Source organism: Polyodon spathula, chromosome 8 (assembly GCF_017654505.1).
Source record: "Polyodon spathula isolate WHYD16114869_AA chromosome 8, ASM1765450v1, whole genome shotgun sequence".
NCBI classification, from domain to species: Eukaryota; Metazoa; Chordata; class Actinopteri; order Acipenseriformes; family Polyodontidae; genus Polyodon; species Polyodon spathula.
In genome coordinates this window covers 31909098-31928351 of record NC_054541.1, presented here as the reverse complement: position 1 = coordinate 31928351, position 19254 = coordinate 31909098, and the positions used below count along the sequence as shown (strand labels likewise).

The 19254-nt window shown below is 36.6% G+C and overlaps 1 protein-coding gene across 1 annotated transcript; it reads left to right on the top strand.

Annotated features, from left to right (window-relative positions):
• The first annotated feature begins 2679 nt into the window (after positions 1-2679).
• Positions 2680-19035, top strand: slc13a1 (solute carrier family 13 member 1). Its single transcript, XM_041256303.1, has 14 exons — positions 2680-2778; positions 5784-5912; positions 6070-6206; positions 6774-6961; positions 7050-7084; positions 8477-8634; positions 8911-9030; positions 10365-10463; positions 10574-10675; positions 15608-15711; positions 16174-16283; positions 17189-17350; positions 18628-18765; positions 18848-19035. Exons 1-14 carry the CDS (start codon positions 2680-2682, stop codon positions 18989-18991), a joined length of 1725 nt encoding a protein of 574 aa, XP_041112237.1. The 3' UTR covers positions 18992-19035.
• Positions 19036-19254: the final 219 nt, after the last annotated feature.

Below are 19254 nucleotides of genomic sequence, written 5' to 3'. Positions count from 1 at the left end.
ATGTTCAGGTTACAGAATACTGATGTCATTGTTTCTATGCACTTTCAGCATCACAGCAGTTCATTATCTTGTTTAGCAGTTTCTTCAATAAAGAAAACCAATGTGAACTGTATATAAAGGGATCAGCTTACTTTTATTCCCAAGTAGATTCAGATGCTTCTTGTATAGTTAAGGTCTGCCGGCCCTGCTCTGCCAGTGAGATGTCCAGTCTGCTCCAAACCAGTCTTCTTAAAAACTCTTCTTCTTTTGTTTCAGAAATATTGCGAAGAACATAACATGCTCTGAACACAGTTGGCACGTTTTCTGTTGTGTGGTTTCTGCGTTTAAGCGGGCACCTCCATCTCCCTTTCAAACACCCAAACGCACACTCCACAACCATTCTAGCTCTTAAACAGTACTTGAACTGCCATTTCCTAGGGTCAGTATAATCAGAAAATGATTTCATTACCCAGGGTGGTAAGTAAGTAAGATGGATTGCAAGAACAACCACTTGAACAGCAGTGTTATTGATAATCCTGGGTAGTGCTCAGAATAATTCTGCCCCTTTCTGTACATGATTTGAACACACTGGCATCATGGACTTTTCTCAGCCATCTGACATTAATATACATAAAGGATTACTAGGACCTGGACTATCACCAGGGCTTGCATAACCACCCTTTCGGTTGTAATATTCAATAAAATTTCCAGCTGGACAAATTCTGGTTAACTGGTTTCTGTCCACTGCACCACCACTCCCAGTCGGTCTCAGATTCAGATATTATTGCCTCAGCATCACTTATCCATATAACCTTAGGTATGAGAACAGACATAATGGCGCAGCATACCTGAATGACCATTTCACCCACCATGGATCAACCAACACCAAAGAGGTGTGACGGGGCCCTATATTTTATTTTAGTGGTTAACTGCCAGTGATGAACACTTTTTTCTTGACAGACATTGCAACACTCAGCTGGTAGATGGCTGGGATATGAATGATGAAAGCTGCTCCCCTCCACTCCCACCCCACCCCCCCACCCCCCAAAAAAATCAACAAAAAAGTTTGCTTTGACATCAGGAAGTTCGATACCCAGTCCTATTCATTCCTGGTTTACAAAAACTATGAGATCCCACCAGCAGGAGCTTCTCTCATAACTTTTAATTGATCTTTCTACTTTCTAACACAACAGCAAGATGCTGCTTACAATATCTGTGTTTGAATCAGATACAGCACAAAGCCCTTGTGCTGCCAGCACAGACACTTCATTCTCCTTTCTCTATGCAGCTGCACTTGGCTTCGGAATTTAAACTCATAACCGACACGAACAAAACAGCATCCTTGACGGAGACAAATTGTTTTTTCCCTCCTGATTAAAAAGGGCTGTTGGGATACCGTACTCCACTAACAAACAGTCTTAATTAACCCAGTTTCATTACTGCAATATGGATGCTCTTAACCTGTTGGGCTGGGTTTCAGACAACCCGGTTTTGATCTTGGTTCTCAAACATGGTTTTGGTAATATGGACAGGAAGGCTCTGAACCTGTATGCACAGTTATAGTCCCTGAACTACAGTTGTGACCTCAGACTTCATATCTCCACAAAGTACTAAAAATTAACAGATGTGCCTTGCATTTCCCAGAGTTTACTAATGATTGAAATTCTTTTCATTTTATGGTTAACACAGGCCTTTATTTGACAACTAACAAACATACACTGTATTACATAAGTGCTTACTTTGTGACTAGCTACAACCTGGGGACCTAGACAAAGCATGGTCCATGAAGCACCGGTGACAAAGTCCAACCCTACAGGTGTCCTCTCTGAACTCACAGGGCTGTATCATGATGAGGAGAAGCAGTCCCTGGAGGTTTTGCCTCATTAACACACATGGTCCCTTTGGAATCTCCAGTGAAGAACAACAACTCCACATAGCCAGGACGCAAACCTGCGCTATATGACTCACCCTGTACACCACACGGCTGTGTTTTTACCAGGAGTATGAATTTCTATTTGTATAAATAAGCTACCAGTATATATTACAACCCTTAAGTGCAGATATGGATATCCAAAAACAAAGTTTATTTATTTAATATTATTTTACTTTCAATATAAATGTAATATTAATAGTACTTTAACAGTATTATATGCATGTATAACAAAACGTGTTACTAACATTTGCAATATTCACCTAAAATAAACATTATACCCAGCATGTAGTTATTTATTGCAGCTAGTTAAAATATAGTGAAGAAAATAAAAACTGAATTACAAAAAGGAAAAGTTACAGAAATACAAACTATAACGTTATCTTACCTTTACAATATTAGATTTCAATGTTCTACGTTTTGTTTAACACAATCCTTATATTTTACTTATTATTGAAAACGCACATGATTCCCATATGTCTATGCATTAAAGTAAGCTATTAAACCTTACTTTTGTATTAAGTAACGACAACATTAAACGAAAAACGAAAACATTGTTTGTTTGGAACAATAGCGACTGTGTTGTAATAAAGGATCACACACAGCAAGCATACTGTAACGACTTGAAAACAAAAAGTATTTATTGTTAACTAGGACTTCATTTGAGTCTGTTAAGGGTAAAGGTGACCATTTAGAGAAAAATTAATCAGGCTTGAGTATTTAACATCTGTGAAGGACTGGAAGGATCAGATGCAGGCTCAAGACAGAAGATGGGCTTTTATACCACACTCCGGACTTACTGCAGGATCCTCATTATTGTGCTCACTCCACTGCTGCTGCTACCACTTCCATTACTCATTGATACAAAAGTAAGAGCATGCTAGTGTATTATTTTGTTACATACTGCGGTAAAGAAAGTTAGCAGGAATTAAAATAAGTGCAGTACAATATGTGCTGTCATAAGGTTAATCTACCAATTTTACAGAGGTTAAGAAACTTTCGCTTGCATTTCCTAGGATTTATATTTTATTGTTGATATGTTATTAGGCCTCCAAGCTGGCTTGGGAAGCCTATTGTCATTGTAAAGATTTTTTATTTTATTTATTTTTCTTAAATTGTTGTTTTTCCTCCCAAAACTTTAAACTGCTCCTGTTTGCAGTGTAACCAATCAACATGAAATCTGGGAGGTATCATCCCGTGTAGTTTACAGTGCAGATGCAAAAACAGATTGTGCTCCTGCATCAACCAGCTGTATCAATACAATTGACTTTTTCAAAAATGGTGTTTGTGCATAAAGCAAGATGGCCGTCTGATGCATTTCCTTAAAAACCATAAATCAAAAAAACAAAATATCAAAATGGCTGCCAGCAAATTCACTGAAACACACCCCAAACATCAAAATGCTTCTGTTTGAAAACCATTTTACTAACTAACTCTGAATTTGGTAGGCATCATACTGAGGACAAGGGAATTCAAATAGGGAAAAATGGTGTTCTTTTGTAAAACAAGATGGCTGCCAGACCTACATTTTCTTCTTAAATTTAAAACCGCTTCAGTTGAAACATTGTTTATTTGATTAACTCCAGTTGACAACCATCATCCCTGTATCAATACAATACAATTGACTTTTTCAAAAATGGTGTTTGTGCGTAAACCAATATTGCCATCTGACACATTTCTTTAAAAACCTTTCAAAATCTTCGGTCAAATGTAAAACTACCTTATAACGCCATACAGAGTGCAGATAGGTTAATGGTTACTATGGAAATGTAAAATGAGCTTATAACTCCTTACAGTGTGTAGATAGGGTCATGGTTACTATGGTATTTAAAGATATAAAGCATCATGAGATAATGAACTAATGCAGTATTTTGAATTGAAACTGCTCTATAAAACTGATCTGTGGCTGACACTTTCTGCAATGCTATAGCTTGCCAAAATTTCCAACTGGTACTGTGCTTGGAAGCCGTAAAACTGCCTGGCAGTTCTAGTTATTATTATTATTATTATTATTATTATTATTATTAGTAGTAGTAGTAGTAGTAGTAGTAGTAGTACTCCTCCTTGTACTTTTAAATAAAGTACCATAGCTGAGAATTTTGAATTTAATTTGATTTGAAGAGAGCTTGTAACATAATTTATCAGTTAATATAAATAGCAGTACAAATGACACTTAAGCATTATTTTCTTTCCGAATCATTCAGATTATTAATTAATTAATTCATTCATTCATTCATTCATTCATTCATTCATTCATTTCTTTATTTCTTAGCAGATGCCCTTATCCAGGGCGACTTACAATTGTTACAAAATATCACAGTAAAAAAATCACATTGTAAAGTATCACATTTCAGAATATCACACTACAGATGATCACATTACAGATAAGAGCAGTTGTAAAGTACATTAATATAAGTACCAAAAGATCAAATTCAAACAAGAGCAAAACATAGACACAGTAAATAATTACACGCAAGAGCGGGCTTGACTAGGAGCAGTTAACTTATATTAACAATATTAGGTTATATCAGTAAAGTCCAGTATGAGCATGTAGTGAGAACGATGAATGGATGGGAATTACTTACAAAAACCGTGAATACAGATACCGATAAGAGTATAGTCAAATACAAGATACAGGAAGTAGTTATTTTAGCTTATGCTTTTGCTGGTGGCTTTTAAATGTACATAGGGTAATATATCTATCTGATTAAATAAAAAAATATACATCAGAACATAACAGTTATGACAGGTTCCCTCATCTGAGGAGCTTGATAGATGATTCCAGATCTTGCAGCTGCACAGCCCATTGATTTTATTGTTATAATTATTCCAAATCACTCTGCATTATAGGCATTACACTATTTATGTAAATAATACAAGAGGAGAAAGCATGTGGCTGTAGACAACCCATGGCTCAGGTCATGTTGTGAATCATGGCACAACAGGGTTTCAAGGGATGAAGAGAAAATATCCCCACTTAAGAAAGGAAACTGTTGGCAGAAAATAACCTCTCTTCATACCAATAAGTGCACAGCTGTATCTGTATCACTAATGACGAACCGTACGATTTTTAGCATTATTTTCAAGGTTTGCTCTCATTTTCAGAATATATCGTAACACAACTGTTTTACATATTTGAAGAGAATTTCTGCAGCTTGTGTATGGGCTGCCAGTCTGTACAAAGTGTGCAGCGATGTTTTGGCGAGGGTAGTATGAAAGAGGAACGTGTTATGGAAGGGATGTGTGCCATACTTAGGGTGTGCATTATAGTCCTCAAATTGCAATATTTCCATCTTGAATTAACCTCTACAAAACCTAGAAATGAAAAACTCACTTAAGAGACCTATAATTCCTGTCAGCTATAGCACAGTGTTACCTTGGAGAAGCACTGAAAAACTATACTCATGGTGGCACCGATGTGAATTTGTACACAATATGTGTTTTTTTTTTTAACATACTCTAGCAGATATTTATGCCTCCATTTAATAAACTATGATAAAAGAACCAATGTTCATTTAAATTTGCATGATGTTTTTAACTATTATGTGCTCTTATTGAAATTATGTGAGCTTATTATTGCAATGTCTGTTCTAGCTACCTTTTTTGCAAGTAGTTCTAGCTGCCTGCAATAGAAATATGTAACATAGGCCAGACTAGCCAAAATGACTTTAATAATAATAATATTATGTGTACAAGAAAATCAAAAGGAAACCTCACAAGTGGCCAGTCACTAGATGGGGCTGTCTGTTACTTCAATAAAGACACTTTGGCTCATCTATCCCATGTTAAAAAAGTCTACTGAAGAGCAGCTTAAGAACACATGGATATGTGATATTCAGCCCTTGTTAAACTTCTGTTATCTGTACTTTCCTAGGAAGCAAAATGTGCTTACACATTGTTTGTAGTTGCTGTTTACTGGCTAACAGAAGCAATGCCACTTGCAGTGACTGCTCTCATCCCAGCCCTGATGTTTCCTTTATTTGGCATTATGAAATCCAAAACGGTAAAAAAAAAAAAAAACTAAACACCTAACCATGTACTTTATTTGTGTGTGTGTGTGTGTGTGTGTGTGTATATATATAGATAGATATTTTTTTTTTAAGTTTATGTTTTTAATTTATCTATCATCTGATTCAAACTGCTTGGCATGATCATTGCAGGTGGCCTCAGCATATTTCAAAGACTTTCATCTCTTGCTAATCGGGGTTGTTTGTTTGGCCACGTCGATTGAAAAGTGGAATCTGCACAAACGCATTGCTCTGAGGATGGTTATGCTGGTAGGAGTCAACCCGGGATGGTAAGGACAAGTTTATCCAAATTCTAGCAAACCTAGACTGTGCACCTGCGATAAAATGTTACTTGCGCTACTAAAAATGAGCATAAAGATTAGATTCATAGCTTAACCTTACTTATAAACTTCTTCATAGAGTATTGAGACATTTACATTGTACCTTTTTTAACTTATCATCTCATGTTTAAACCTAACAAAAATACATAAATGAGGTATTCTATTTCAAGGCATTGTTAGTGTTTTTTTTCAGGTATCATAGTAAATTAATATTAGGGGATGTGTGGAAAGCACTGCTGTGAGCTTATTGGTCAGTCAGTTGGTCTTTTGAGAAATGAGTGTTCTTTATCATGGGACACCGATAAAAGGTCCCCACAATGTACAGTATAGACTTGATAGATAATCAGGGAGTAAGCTGCTAGACCTCTTATAAGCACCTTTCAAGAGGTAGACTTTCATGTTGTAGAGCTGTCTAGAGTGTACCAATAAAAGCTGGTCAGTGAGCTAAGTCAAGGCTGTACAAATCATTGCATTCCCACACAATTAAAATGCTAACAATTCTTATTTGTTTTTCAGGCTTATGCTGGGGTTCATGGTCAGTTCTGCCTTCCTGTCTATGTGGCTTAGTAACACCTCCACTGCTGCCATGGTGATGCCAATAGTTGAGGCTGTTATTCAGCAGATTCTAAATGCTGAAGCTGAGGTTAATGTTATGCAGATGAAAAATATGGATGGAACATCTAATTTAGGACTACAACTTGATGGTACATGTCTTTGTTAATATACATTGTAAACATTTTACACATGTATTAAAGAAAGTGAAATAATTTTTAAAAAATCATATTTTCACAGAGGATGAAGTAAAACATGAAAAAAACACAGAAGCAGTAAGGTAATGTCGCTTTATTATATTTTATTAGTATTGATAGTTTACAGACAATAATGGTTATTTTATTTCAGCATTTATATATTTTATTTGTTTTAATATTTAGTAATGGAGTTGAACATAATACTGTGTGCAAAATACAACTGGAGGATAAGTCTCCACAAAAATTGGTAAGTGTCATTTAAAATGATTGAATATTAAGTCTAAAATATTGTTTTCAAGACTTTCATAACACAATTCTACCAAAGATAATAAAAAAAGAACTGACCCCCCCCACCCAAAAAAAAGATTTTGTCTACAAAGTGGGTTTTTTTTTTTTTTTTTTTTTTTGGTCAAAGTGGAAAGAGGAGAACCACATTTAACTCCTGGGTAACAATATTAAAACACTGTGCTGAACAGTTCAGATGATTAACAAAAAAACAACAAAAAGAGAGATATTATTATTATTAGTGGCATATTTTAATCAGTTAGTCTATGTAGGATGCATTATTTTACTGAAATAAGTCGTGGATTTGTATTGACCAGCCAACTCTGCCCCAGAATAAGTGCTACGAGTGTTTCTATTGATATTTTTCTTTTAATAGTTTATGATTATAATGTATGTAAATATAATTAGTTTTGAATTAAACTATGCCTAAGGTTGCCTCTTAATTATAAACAAAACAAAAGCGTGGATTATTATTTTTTTTTTAATATGTGGCACTGTGGCAGGCCGGCGAGTGGAAAGAGACCCAGAAACAGACTGCAGTTCAAAAAATCATAATTTTATTAAAAAAAAAAAAAAAAAAACACAAAAAAAACCCCCACAAAAATAAAGTGCACAAGGGCAAAACAAAGATCTTTAGACACAAATAAAGCAACAACAAAACTTACAAAAAAAAAAAAGGTTTCCAATGTCTTCACTGGATTCAAAACTACCAACACCAACACCAACACCAACACCAACACCAACACCAACACCAACACCAACACCAACACCAACACCAACACCAACACCAACACCAACACCAACACCAACACCAACACCAACACCAACACCAACACCAACACCAACACCAACACCAACCTACTTCCTCAACTCCCTCCTCCTAAATGAGAAGCAGAGGCCTCCTTTTATGTCAGGTGGCTGGGCGCTGATTGATCGTTAATTAACCTAATCAACTAATCAACCCCAGCCACCTGAACATAATAAACCCAGCAGGGTAGGGGAAATTAACCCCATCCCTGCCAATTTAAAAAGGGCAGAGCTTTGCTCTTCCACAGGCCCATTATATATTGCACATCCTTCCTGCATGGTATCTAAGGCTTATATAAAGGTCAGTGCTGTTTCAACCTTTCAACATTACTAATAAGTAAAGGAAATAGTTTATCTTGACAACTACATTTTTTCTAGGCGCCTAAACAAGCAATGGAAGGAAACTACATAAGCAAGAAAGATCAGATGATGTGCAAAGGAATGTCACTGTGCATTGCATATTCTTGCACCATTGGAGGATTGAGCACCATAACAGGAACATCCACCAACCTTATTTTTGCTGAACACTTCAATAAGTATGTGTTTAAAATATCGTCCTCCTTCCATTGATATTATTATAATTTAATGAAGTTGAATTTATTGTGTCAGATGCAACTTGAGTTGACTAATTCAATAATACTGGTGCATTTATTTTCTGCTTATAAGACTTTAAATGCCAGTAAATGTGATCATTTTGTTATTTCCGTTCAATCAGCTTTTTTATTGTAATTAAAATAAAGCCACACTTTAATCTTCAGGCAATACCCATACAATCGAATAATTTGCCTTCATCAGTTTTCTTTCTCTCCTAGCCGTTACCCAGATTGTCAGTGCATTAACTTTGGAACTTGGTTTGTTCTCACCTTCCCGATAACTATTATCATTCTGATTCTATCCTGGGTCTGGCTGCATTGGCTTTATCTTGGCTTCGAGTAAGTATTTCCTTCTGCTTGTTGAAGCATGCAAACAATTATTGACAGCTTCTCAGATGAAACACAATATTGTGGTGAGCTGTCACTCATTCAGTTCTCACCGAGCCAGCAGATTCTGTTTTCACAAAATATAATTATTATGTCAAACCGTATAAATATTTTTATTATATTGGTACAAGCCTTTTTTCAACTTTCATTACTAACTGATGTGTCTCATAATTAAAAGCTGCCAAACACAAGCATTATTTTCATATTATTAAAACACTAAGGCCCAGATTTATAAAAGGATTGCGCATGTTTTATGACAGTAAAACGGGCACTGAGGGTTCTGAATTCTTGGATGGGATTTATAAAACACACGCAATGGCATAAACACGCAATTAAGATTAAGATTTGTGGGGACAATGTCTCTGTGCATTTGAGCACTTGATGCATATGTAATTTTGGGGCGTTTCTCAACGAAACCATTAAAAGTGGGAGGGGATTTTGCAAATGAGATCTATTAAATATTTTGTTTAATTTATTAAAGCTGCTGGTAATTGCAGGCCTCATATTTGCTTGATTATTTTAAGAACTCTGAAAAGCAGGTGTTAATTTGCAGCAGTCAGACAGTAGGCTATATAAAAGGCAAGGTGATGTAGGACAGTTGTTTGCAGCAAGAAGTAGACATTGTTTTCAAGGACTAAGAAACATTTAATAACATTTTGCAAAGAGCACATTTTTTAACCACACATTCCAGATTTTATTCCTTTATTCCTGGTGATGTATTTTGAGCTTGTAACACATCTTCATGTGTCACAAGCACTGCTTGTACCAAAATCTCCAATTCCATATTGGTAAATTTCAGTTTTCCCTTCCAATCATCCTCATCACCATGGCCAGTACCAGGCTAAGGTCTTTGTGTGCCATTAATTTTCTTTTGGGTTGACCCAAACCCGCTATTTATTGTGAGCGGTGTGTAATTCTCCACCGCTAATTGCGGTGAGAGGTATTTAAATTGGTTGATTGCGGAATCGCCTGCTTTATCTAATTAGTCTTATCTAATTAGTCCTATAAAATAGGTTGTTATTTTGACTCTGAACATGCACATTATGTGGCTTTTTGAGGTTGGTTTTTCCCCTTTATAAATTTGGGCCTGAGACTAAGATCAGTGCAATTATATCCCTTTTATGCTAATACAAAGCACAAGATGGACTGGAGCCATGTGGTTTAAACATTCGCCTTATATGATGTTCCTGTATTACAATGTATTGTTTTATGTGTAAAGGGAAAAATAATCATTTAGTTTAAAACTTTCAATATACCGATTATTATTTTCTGTTGTTAACCTACAGCTTTTCCGGAATGTTCAGATGTGCTAAGGACAAATCAGAAAAAGAGAAAGCCTCTTCAAAAATCATAAAAGATGAATATAAACAACTTGGTCCAATAAGGTAACAGTTCCCACACTTCCTGACAAGAACTGGAAATAATAATAATAATAAAACGAAAAAGCATGTCATAAAGTAAACAAAACAATAAATGCATGCTTTTGTTTTTCCAGCAATCAGGAACTTGTTACACTTGTTATATTTATCTTAATGGCGCTGCTTTGGTTTACAAGAGATCCTGGATTTGTTCCTGGATGGTCATCACTCTTTCCTCAGTAAGTAAAAACAATATTTTTTAAATGTATTTTGGTTATGAGTCAATTTGTCAAGTTTTCACATACAAATTAAACTAGACAAAATAGTGACTTTAGAAGGCTGCATAGTATCAAATTGTTTCTAAGAACAGGACCTTTTTGCATACGTTTTTGTTGTGTGTACTGGAAAGCTAAACTGAAATATGTAGGATGCCTGTAACAGGACGAGGAGCCCTGTACAGTATTGTGTATTTATTTTTAGAATGGATTTCCCTCTCAGCCCCTGTGTTGTATTTGTATTTGTTTATTATGATTTATTTATGTATTTATATATGACGGCGAAGCGCCGTGTGTTTTATTTGTTTGTTATTTTATTTTGAAACGTGTCCTGGCAGAGGCAAGGTTAGTAAACTCTGCCAGGAATGATTAAAAACCTTGTGTGGAAGGTGGCCATCTCCTGAATTAATTAATTGATTCATTTTGTTGCTAATCGGGAGATGGTCACCTGTATATAAACCTGCAGCTCTCTGCACTCGGGGTGGGGTGTTCAGAGGCGGTAGCAAGGTAGCGAAACTAAAAGAATCAAAAAGGAGCCCAAAGGATCAGTGAAGGCGATTGCCCAATCTGACCTGGGTTTTCTTATTATTGTGTTAGTTATTTGTTTTGTTTTATTATTTATTTTTGTTGAAACATTTTATTTATTTTTGTTCTTTAATAAATGTCTCCGCAAGCGTCTTTTGAACTGCAGAACTGCCTCTGTGTGTTTGGGGTTCCTGCTTCTGGCCTGACATCACAATGCCATTCATGAAATTCGACACATGTAACACGTTAGAAAAAAAGAAATAGATACATATATGTTGATCCTGAAGTGCAAAACACATACAAACTGGAAAACCCCCACATACAAATTAAATCAAATTGCGTGTTGATTTGTGAAGCTACACCAAGTCAGGTTATAAGTTTAAAGTTTCATTGTCGGAACTAATAACAGAGACAGAAAGTTTTTCCAACCCAGAAGATAATACTGAATGATTATATGGTTTCATTTTAAGTGGAGCAGTGTCTCATACTCAGTACAGCACTGCCATTGTTAAGCTAAAACATTGAACTAAGTGGCTGTCTAGACGGCAGCTGTGGCTCATTAACACATCTGTGTTTGTTAGGAAGGATAGAGGATGAACTAAGGTGCCCCTGGCTTCCTGAGATGTCTATTTGAGAGGTCAGACTCAGCTGACGCTCCAAGGCCTCATGGAGAGCCTAGCGATCTATGCAGGGAAAACAAAAACACTGGAAAAGAGAATAAAGAAATACATAAAGAGGGCCAGGGGTCTCCCCCCCACACCCCTGTAGAGCCACCTTCGATAAGTTGAATCAATGACTGGCTCGAAAGTTGGGCGCAAGCTTAGCTCTCCGAAGGGGGAGACTGGCACGGGTGCAAATGAATAGATTTAAGCAGGAGAATGGAAAACTAAATGTAGTTAAAGTTTTCTGGCCAGGCATCCCCTCTGACCAGCTGGAAATTTTCTCTTGGAGGGCTAGACGACGTTGTCGGCCTCTAAGGTCGGGAAGTGAGCTTCACTTGCCCCCAAAGATGAGATAAAATTGCTAGGTGGAAATGATAGTTAGCGATTAATTACAATTTTTTTTTAATTAAAACTAATCTAACCACTCGGCAGCGAGGGGGAAAAAAAAAACCTTTATTGTGTGCTGGCTCCCACTCCAGGCATGCTAGCAATACTTTGTAGAGTGGAAATAATATCAAGGAGAGAAAAGTGAATCTAAGATTCCACTGCAGTGGATTTTAACTTTGGCTGCTGATGTTGCTGCACTTATATGGAATTAATGGGGAAATACAATTGGGGAGGAAGATCAGCTTTAGAAAAGAGTGAGGAAAGATGAGTAGAAGAAGGCAATCAGCAAGGATAGATGGGAGGAGGAGAGGAAATGCACGATAGGTGATAATGATATTTAATTCCAGCTAGATAAGATTTGATAGTTCCCATGGATAGAGGCTTGTCTTTTGCATGAATGAGAAAAGTAAGAATTAAATCCTGGTTGAAGGGAGAAGGGGAGATGTGAAGTTGCTTGCAGAAGGTTGTGAAAGTGGACCTGATGAATAAGAGGAGCTGCTAGAAGGAGTGAGGACATCACCCTACATTCTTGAGCTGAAGACAGAAGATTGCAAATGTATGATTTTAATTGTAAATCTGAGAACCTCCATGAATCCCATTGAGATCTCGGAACTGATGAGAGAATCAACAACTTCTGATTCCTTTATAGCAGATTGGAGGTTTTTACAAGTAATAGAGGAAGAAGGGATGGATTTTAAAGCAGTATAAAAACCATTATTATGGCCAGAAATGTGATAATTAACAAAAAAATGATCAAGTGATATTGAAGAGCATCTGATAGAGCTGAATTGTTGACGGGGGTAGAGGTGATTAGTAATGATGAATAACATTTACATGGAAGAGCACAGATGGAACATGAATCAGCATCGGCACAGAAGCCCATATTTAAAAAATGGCATCCTTTGGAAATTCAGAATGAGGAATTGAAATTATTACACAGCTGTCTGCCACCAAAATATTTGATGGGTCTTACATGAGAATCTTTGCTTGTTGAAAAAGCAGGCGGAGCTGAAGAATGAATAAGAGAAACTGCAGACACACGATTCCTAAAAAAAGGAGTGTTGTCGAGAGCAGGGGAAGGCTAATTTGAGGCTGAAGAGGACGCTGCTTTTGGACACAGAGGTAGAATGGGCAGTGGAAGCACAAACTCTGCAAGCATTAGCACGGAGACCACTGAAGAATCTATTAAAGAGATCAGGATCAGGCTGAGACCAGTCAATCAGTGTATTGTTCAATGCTAACTGAGAAGCTGCTTTGGCTGAAAAGCTTTATGATAGTCATAAAAATGGCACCACCATATATGACCGAGAGATCAACGATGTTAAATAAATGTGAGTTCAGTTCTTGTCGTCAGTGAGCATAAACTTCACAAAGGAGATCGCGAAATACAGAAAATGCAAGCATGAATTCTCTTAGAGCGAGTTTTTTAGACAGCCAAGGATCCTGAGATTTTAGAGTAACAGACAGATCTCCTCAGCCAACTACACTGTGATCCAGAAATTCTGAGTTTGCAATAAGTATTGAAACTAAATGAACGTCTTTACCTTCAATAATATTGCGTCTCAGTTGAGGAGAGAGAGAGTGGCACTGAATAACTGAAGCAGAGGAGGTTCCTGAACTCGCTAGAGTAAATACTGGCAACTTGAGAGTAGGTGTGGGCATGGCTGAAGCAGCGGGAGAGACGAGAGCTGTTGCTGTTGCCACTGATGAGGAAGTAATGGCTGCCGGTTCCAAGCAAGTGATCCTGCTATCTAGCACATCCAGGTGATCAGATACTGTAGAAATTGAGGTGGAAAGAGGATTAATGAGTTGCTTGATATCATAAAAAATCTGATAACGCAAATCAGAGGAAGGATCAGATGACATTGAAAACTGATGTGTTGTAGTTGCTGGATCAGAGACGAGTGACTCTTTCACAGCAATAGGGGCGGAGCATGAACTGACAAGTTTGGACCTTGGCTGTGACTTTTGAGGGGGAAAAACAGGCTTGGCCAATATGGAATTGCAATATGAAACAAATAAAGCAGCTGGAGCGCTCCCTGCTTCAATTTGCAACCCGTTTGATGCTTTTAGAGTGGTGAAGAGGAATGGCAGCAGGCACAGCTGGATAAGCGGAATTTGCTAAACAACACAACAGCGTTTAGATTTCACTGATAAGGTTATACAGTGTTCTGTGTGATGACATCTTATGCACATTTAAAGTCCAGCATAGCCTGTTCCTTAACACTGTAACACTTTTTCTGTAATTTTGCATCATCAGAGTAACTAATGTTATGACAACACATTTGACAAAAAATTGTATGAATTTTATGTTGGTTTGATTATGTGATAATGAAGGATTATGCACACAATTATACAGTTTCATATAGCCTTTTATGAATGTGTTATGAATGCTACACAGTATTCAATTCAAATAAAGTATAAAATCCATTTTTATTTCACTTCACCACAAAAGGGATGCAGTACTGTGTCTAGCCTAGAATCTGGAGAGAGATAAAATGTCAAATTAATGAAGGGTCTGAAAAATTGTGATAATCTACAAAATTGCCTCAGCAGTAGTAAATGTAGGTTGGACAGTTATTGAATATTTAAGGTACTGAAGATATGAAGAACTGAAAGCTAAGCATTGGGCATTCATATTTATGAACAGTATGAGTGACTTATACTCCTTATAATGAAGGCAAAATAGCATATCAGTTGTGTGTTTATTTTTGCATTTTCTTTTAAAGCATAACAAAGAACCATATGGCTTTTCTAATGGAATAAGCTCATTAAATGACTTTACGACATGTAAAAAATGTCGGTATCATTTTGCAATATTTATTACATTATTATACAACATGTTATACGTTTATTTGTATTGTGCATCAGCAGGTTCAGGAAATAGTCATCCATCCATAACTGTACATTTATTTCCATCCCCTTATTTGAACTAGTCCCTTATCAGGTATTAATATGTGTCAGGCTAAGGCAAGTTTGGTTTCGGTAAAATTATCTTAGGTCTGTTTCAATAAAAGATTAAAGGCTAAAAGATTCAACATTCATATATAACCAATTCTTAATACTTAGCTTATGAACATGTTAACAAATATATGTAATGGTTTACAGTTATTAGTTGATATATACAGTAGTAAACTATTTATACATTATTAAAGACTTCACAACATTTTAGTAAGCCAGTTGTTGGCAGTTAATACAAATGCGCCCATTTAAATAAGCATGAGCCTACCTACATCTTTATTTTTTTTAAGACTAGGAATAGTATAGTGTTGCAAATAAACTGCTATTACTACTCTGCTAATTAAATGGGTTTGTTTCATAGATACAAGGGTTATGCAACAGATTCTACTGCAGCGTTAATTCTCGGCCTTCTATTTTTCATCTTTCCTGCAAATATGCCCACCAGCTCTTCATCTGTCAAAAAGAGTAGGTTTTTTTTATCTTTAAGAGGAGACCTCAATGAACTTGCATGTAATCACCCTACTAATATTTCCAGGTAACAACTAACTTGTATAATTAACCCACAAAATATAATTTGTTACTCATTTGTGGCTTTTTGTTCTTAAGCAGTTCTCTTTCTAAGTGCATATCAATTATTGTTAATTAAAGGTACTAACTACTGTATACTGTATTTTAAAGATTACAATGTAAAGTGCTCCTTCCAAAGCTAAAGTAATTTGACAAAATATCTCTAACAAAAAAACTTCATATTTAATTTCTTCACTACAAAGCCTTAAAAACAAAAATGTAAATAATATATCACAGGAATCACCTGCCAGTTATTTATTTGCACAATAAAATATGGCCTGTGGAAACCCTTTGTCCAATCATGAGAATTTCTTCTGTCAACTTAAATGCGGCCTTCCTTACAGTGGTTTTGTCTTGCAGGTGATTTACCATACTCTACGCTGATTACATGGAAGGAATTCCAGTCCTGCATGCCCTGGGAAATTGCTCTCCTTGTGGGCGGTGGGTTTGCACTGGCACAGGGCACTGAGGTAATGCACAGCCCCAGCTAGTTACACTCTATGGAACAGACAAGAAACAATTCTAAGAATAGGAAGGATAAATATTGAGAGAGCTTAAATACCAGGGTTCCAAAAAATATAAAATTACACATCCCAAAGTGTAGCTAAAACTGTTTAAATAACGTACCTTATCATTGTTAACATCCTGACAACTTTTTACACTTATAACTTTAAAGTCTGTTTCAAAGCTTTTTTCCAAATGTCTGCTCTAAGGCACTAATAGTGTAAGGATTATCGCCCACATTGTCAAACAGGTGACACAGCAATGTGGTATGGAACAGAAAAACCATAGCTCTTGTTGTTATGCTTTTTGCAATGATTTAGAGGACAGATCTCAAACTCCAGTGCACTAGAGCAGACATTTTGAAAAGAGCTTTGAAACAGACTTTAAAATTATAAGTGTAAAAATTTGTCAGGATGTTAACAATGAAAATAAAAATTACAGTTGTAGCAACACGTAGGGATGTATGACACTAGATTATTTGGAACCAGCTAATTACTCTTTAAAGCCTGCCACAATGTATGATTCAGTTTGGTCAACAGATTATTAACGGGTGTTCTAATAACAAGCTCTGAACATGCTGGTAAATTAACGTTTTTAGCTTTTTTTATTCTTGTCACATGTGTGACACCCTGGGATCCTTCAAGAAGCTGCTTGATGAGATTTTGGGATCAATAAGCTACTAACAACCAAACGAGCAAGATGGGCCGAATGGCCTCCTCTCGTTTGTAAACTTTCTTATGTTCGTATGTTCTTATGTTCTTTCCTCTTGTAGTCGTGTATTCATTGACAACAATCAAAACTGCTGAACTATGCAGACTTGAATGCTTTTTTGGTATATATCACTTCACTCCAAGATATATTACATTTGCAGGATTCTGGACTTTCTGCGTGGGTTGGAAGTAAGCTAACTCCTTTAGGATCCCTTCCTATTTGGGTAACCATTGTAGTGTCTAGCTTAATTGTAACCAGCGTGACTGAAGTTGCAAGCAATCCAGCAACTATCACAATATTCCTGCCTATACTGTCTCCTTTGGTAAGTATTTGTTGTAATAAGGTACCAGAAAAACATCTGTATACATGTTCTTTGTGGATAGTTGTGGCAAAGTGGTTAACTGTGTGCAGGTGCAGGAATGCAGTAGTGATCAATGAACAAACAGACAATGATAATCCAGGTGCAATGATATTTTATTTTGTAATCCAATTGGTATGTTGACCCAAAGACAATAAATAATAACAATGTTAACAGGCAATACAGCGGAATAAATTGCTCTGGTTTAATCCACAGGTTGGTCCCGAAATAATAGTCCCGATCTTTTTACACCCACACGTAACTCAAACACAAGTCACTGCATGCTCTAGTGCTTGTGGTACAAATACAGTATATTGTGCAAACAAGGTGCAGTGTTGTCTGGTTTAGTGTGGCCTTTGGCGACAGCTCCGGATCGTGTTAGCCATCTAAATAACAACAAACAGTATATTTGTTCAATTATTTAGTAATTATCCCCTGCACCTGGTTATCATTGTAAATTAGAGCCAGGCTCAGGGTCTTTAAAAAAAGCAGCCAGTCTCTTCAGGGCTGCTGTGTGAAGAAGCCCACTTGATTGTGTGCTCAAGCGTATGAAATAAAAGATCCTTTTTTATTGTGTTTGTTTAAAAACTGTGTTTTTTTGTTTGATTTTCTTTCAACAGGTAAACAGCTTAGCTGTTCTGTTTTGTAGTCAGGGCATTCCAGTTTGTGTTTAGGTAGTGCTCAAAAAGAGCTAGGTGTTTATTTTGGTTTTGGTTTTGTAAATTAGCAACCATGCTAAACTGCAAGTTCCTGTGTCCTGGGTTTGCTTTTAAAGGGGCAACGAACCGCGGAGAGGAAACTCCGGTTTATTTATTAACGACAAAACAAAACACTCATGATAACAACACAGGTTTCTCTTTCCGGTTCAGCTTAACCATAAGAAAGAATGTTAGGCCCCCTTTTGTACTGCCAATGATGACCCCTTAGTTAACTAGTGCAACCTCTCCTCGAATCCGCCACGTCGTTTCCCTTGTATCGTAGCTCCACCCCCTTTCTAGAGGACCAACTTCCTTCTAACCTTGGGAACGAATTGCCTGGACATCCAGTCCAGGGCACTCTGTTCCCTTTACATAGTGTCCTTGCAGGTCGGGAGAGAGATTTATCACTAAGAATCATTCTGTCTCTGTCACAATAGTGTATTTTATTTCTTCATGGCTATCTCAAATGAAAAGTATGATTAAGTCATCTTTGGCTATTTAAGGAGGTTCATTTATTTGTACATGTCTTTGCTTCCCTGGCAGGCTGAAGCCATCGGTGTCAATCCTCTCTATATTTTGATACCAACTACATTATGTACATCATTTGCATTCTTGCTCCCAGTGGCAAATCCACCTAATGCCATTGTCTTTACCTATGGTCACCTACAAGTAATTGATATGGTAAGTCCTATATGTTCATTGTATTTGTATTTAATATAAAATAACCTAAGACAGATAATTATTGTGTTTTTTTCTACTTCAGGTAAAGGCTGGACTGGGAGTTAACATCATTGGAGTTCTTGCTGTCATGCTGGGTGTAAGAGCGTGGGGAGTCCCTCTTTTTGATCTGGAGACATATCCATCCTGGGCTCCACCACATTTCTCTGCCAACATGACTGGCCCATAAATACTGAGTGATATGTAATGGAGAGCAAGGCAATGACACTCACAAGCCAGCAGCAGGGGTGTAGTGGCAAACAAAAAAAGTACCAGAGCTGTCCTAAAAATCAATTATGTTGGCTACATTACAAACAGCCTACATTTTACGTTTAATTAAATTACAAATCAACTGTGTCAAAATACATATGCTAATGCTTACTAGCACTCACTCAAAGTATATATATATATATATATATATATATATATATATATATATATATATATATATAT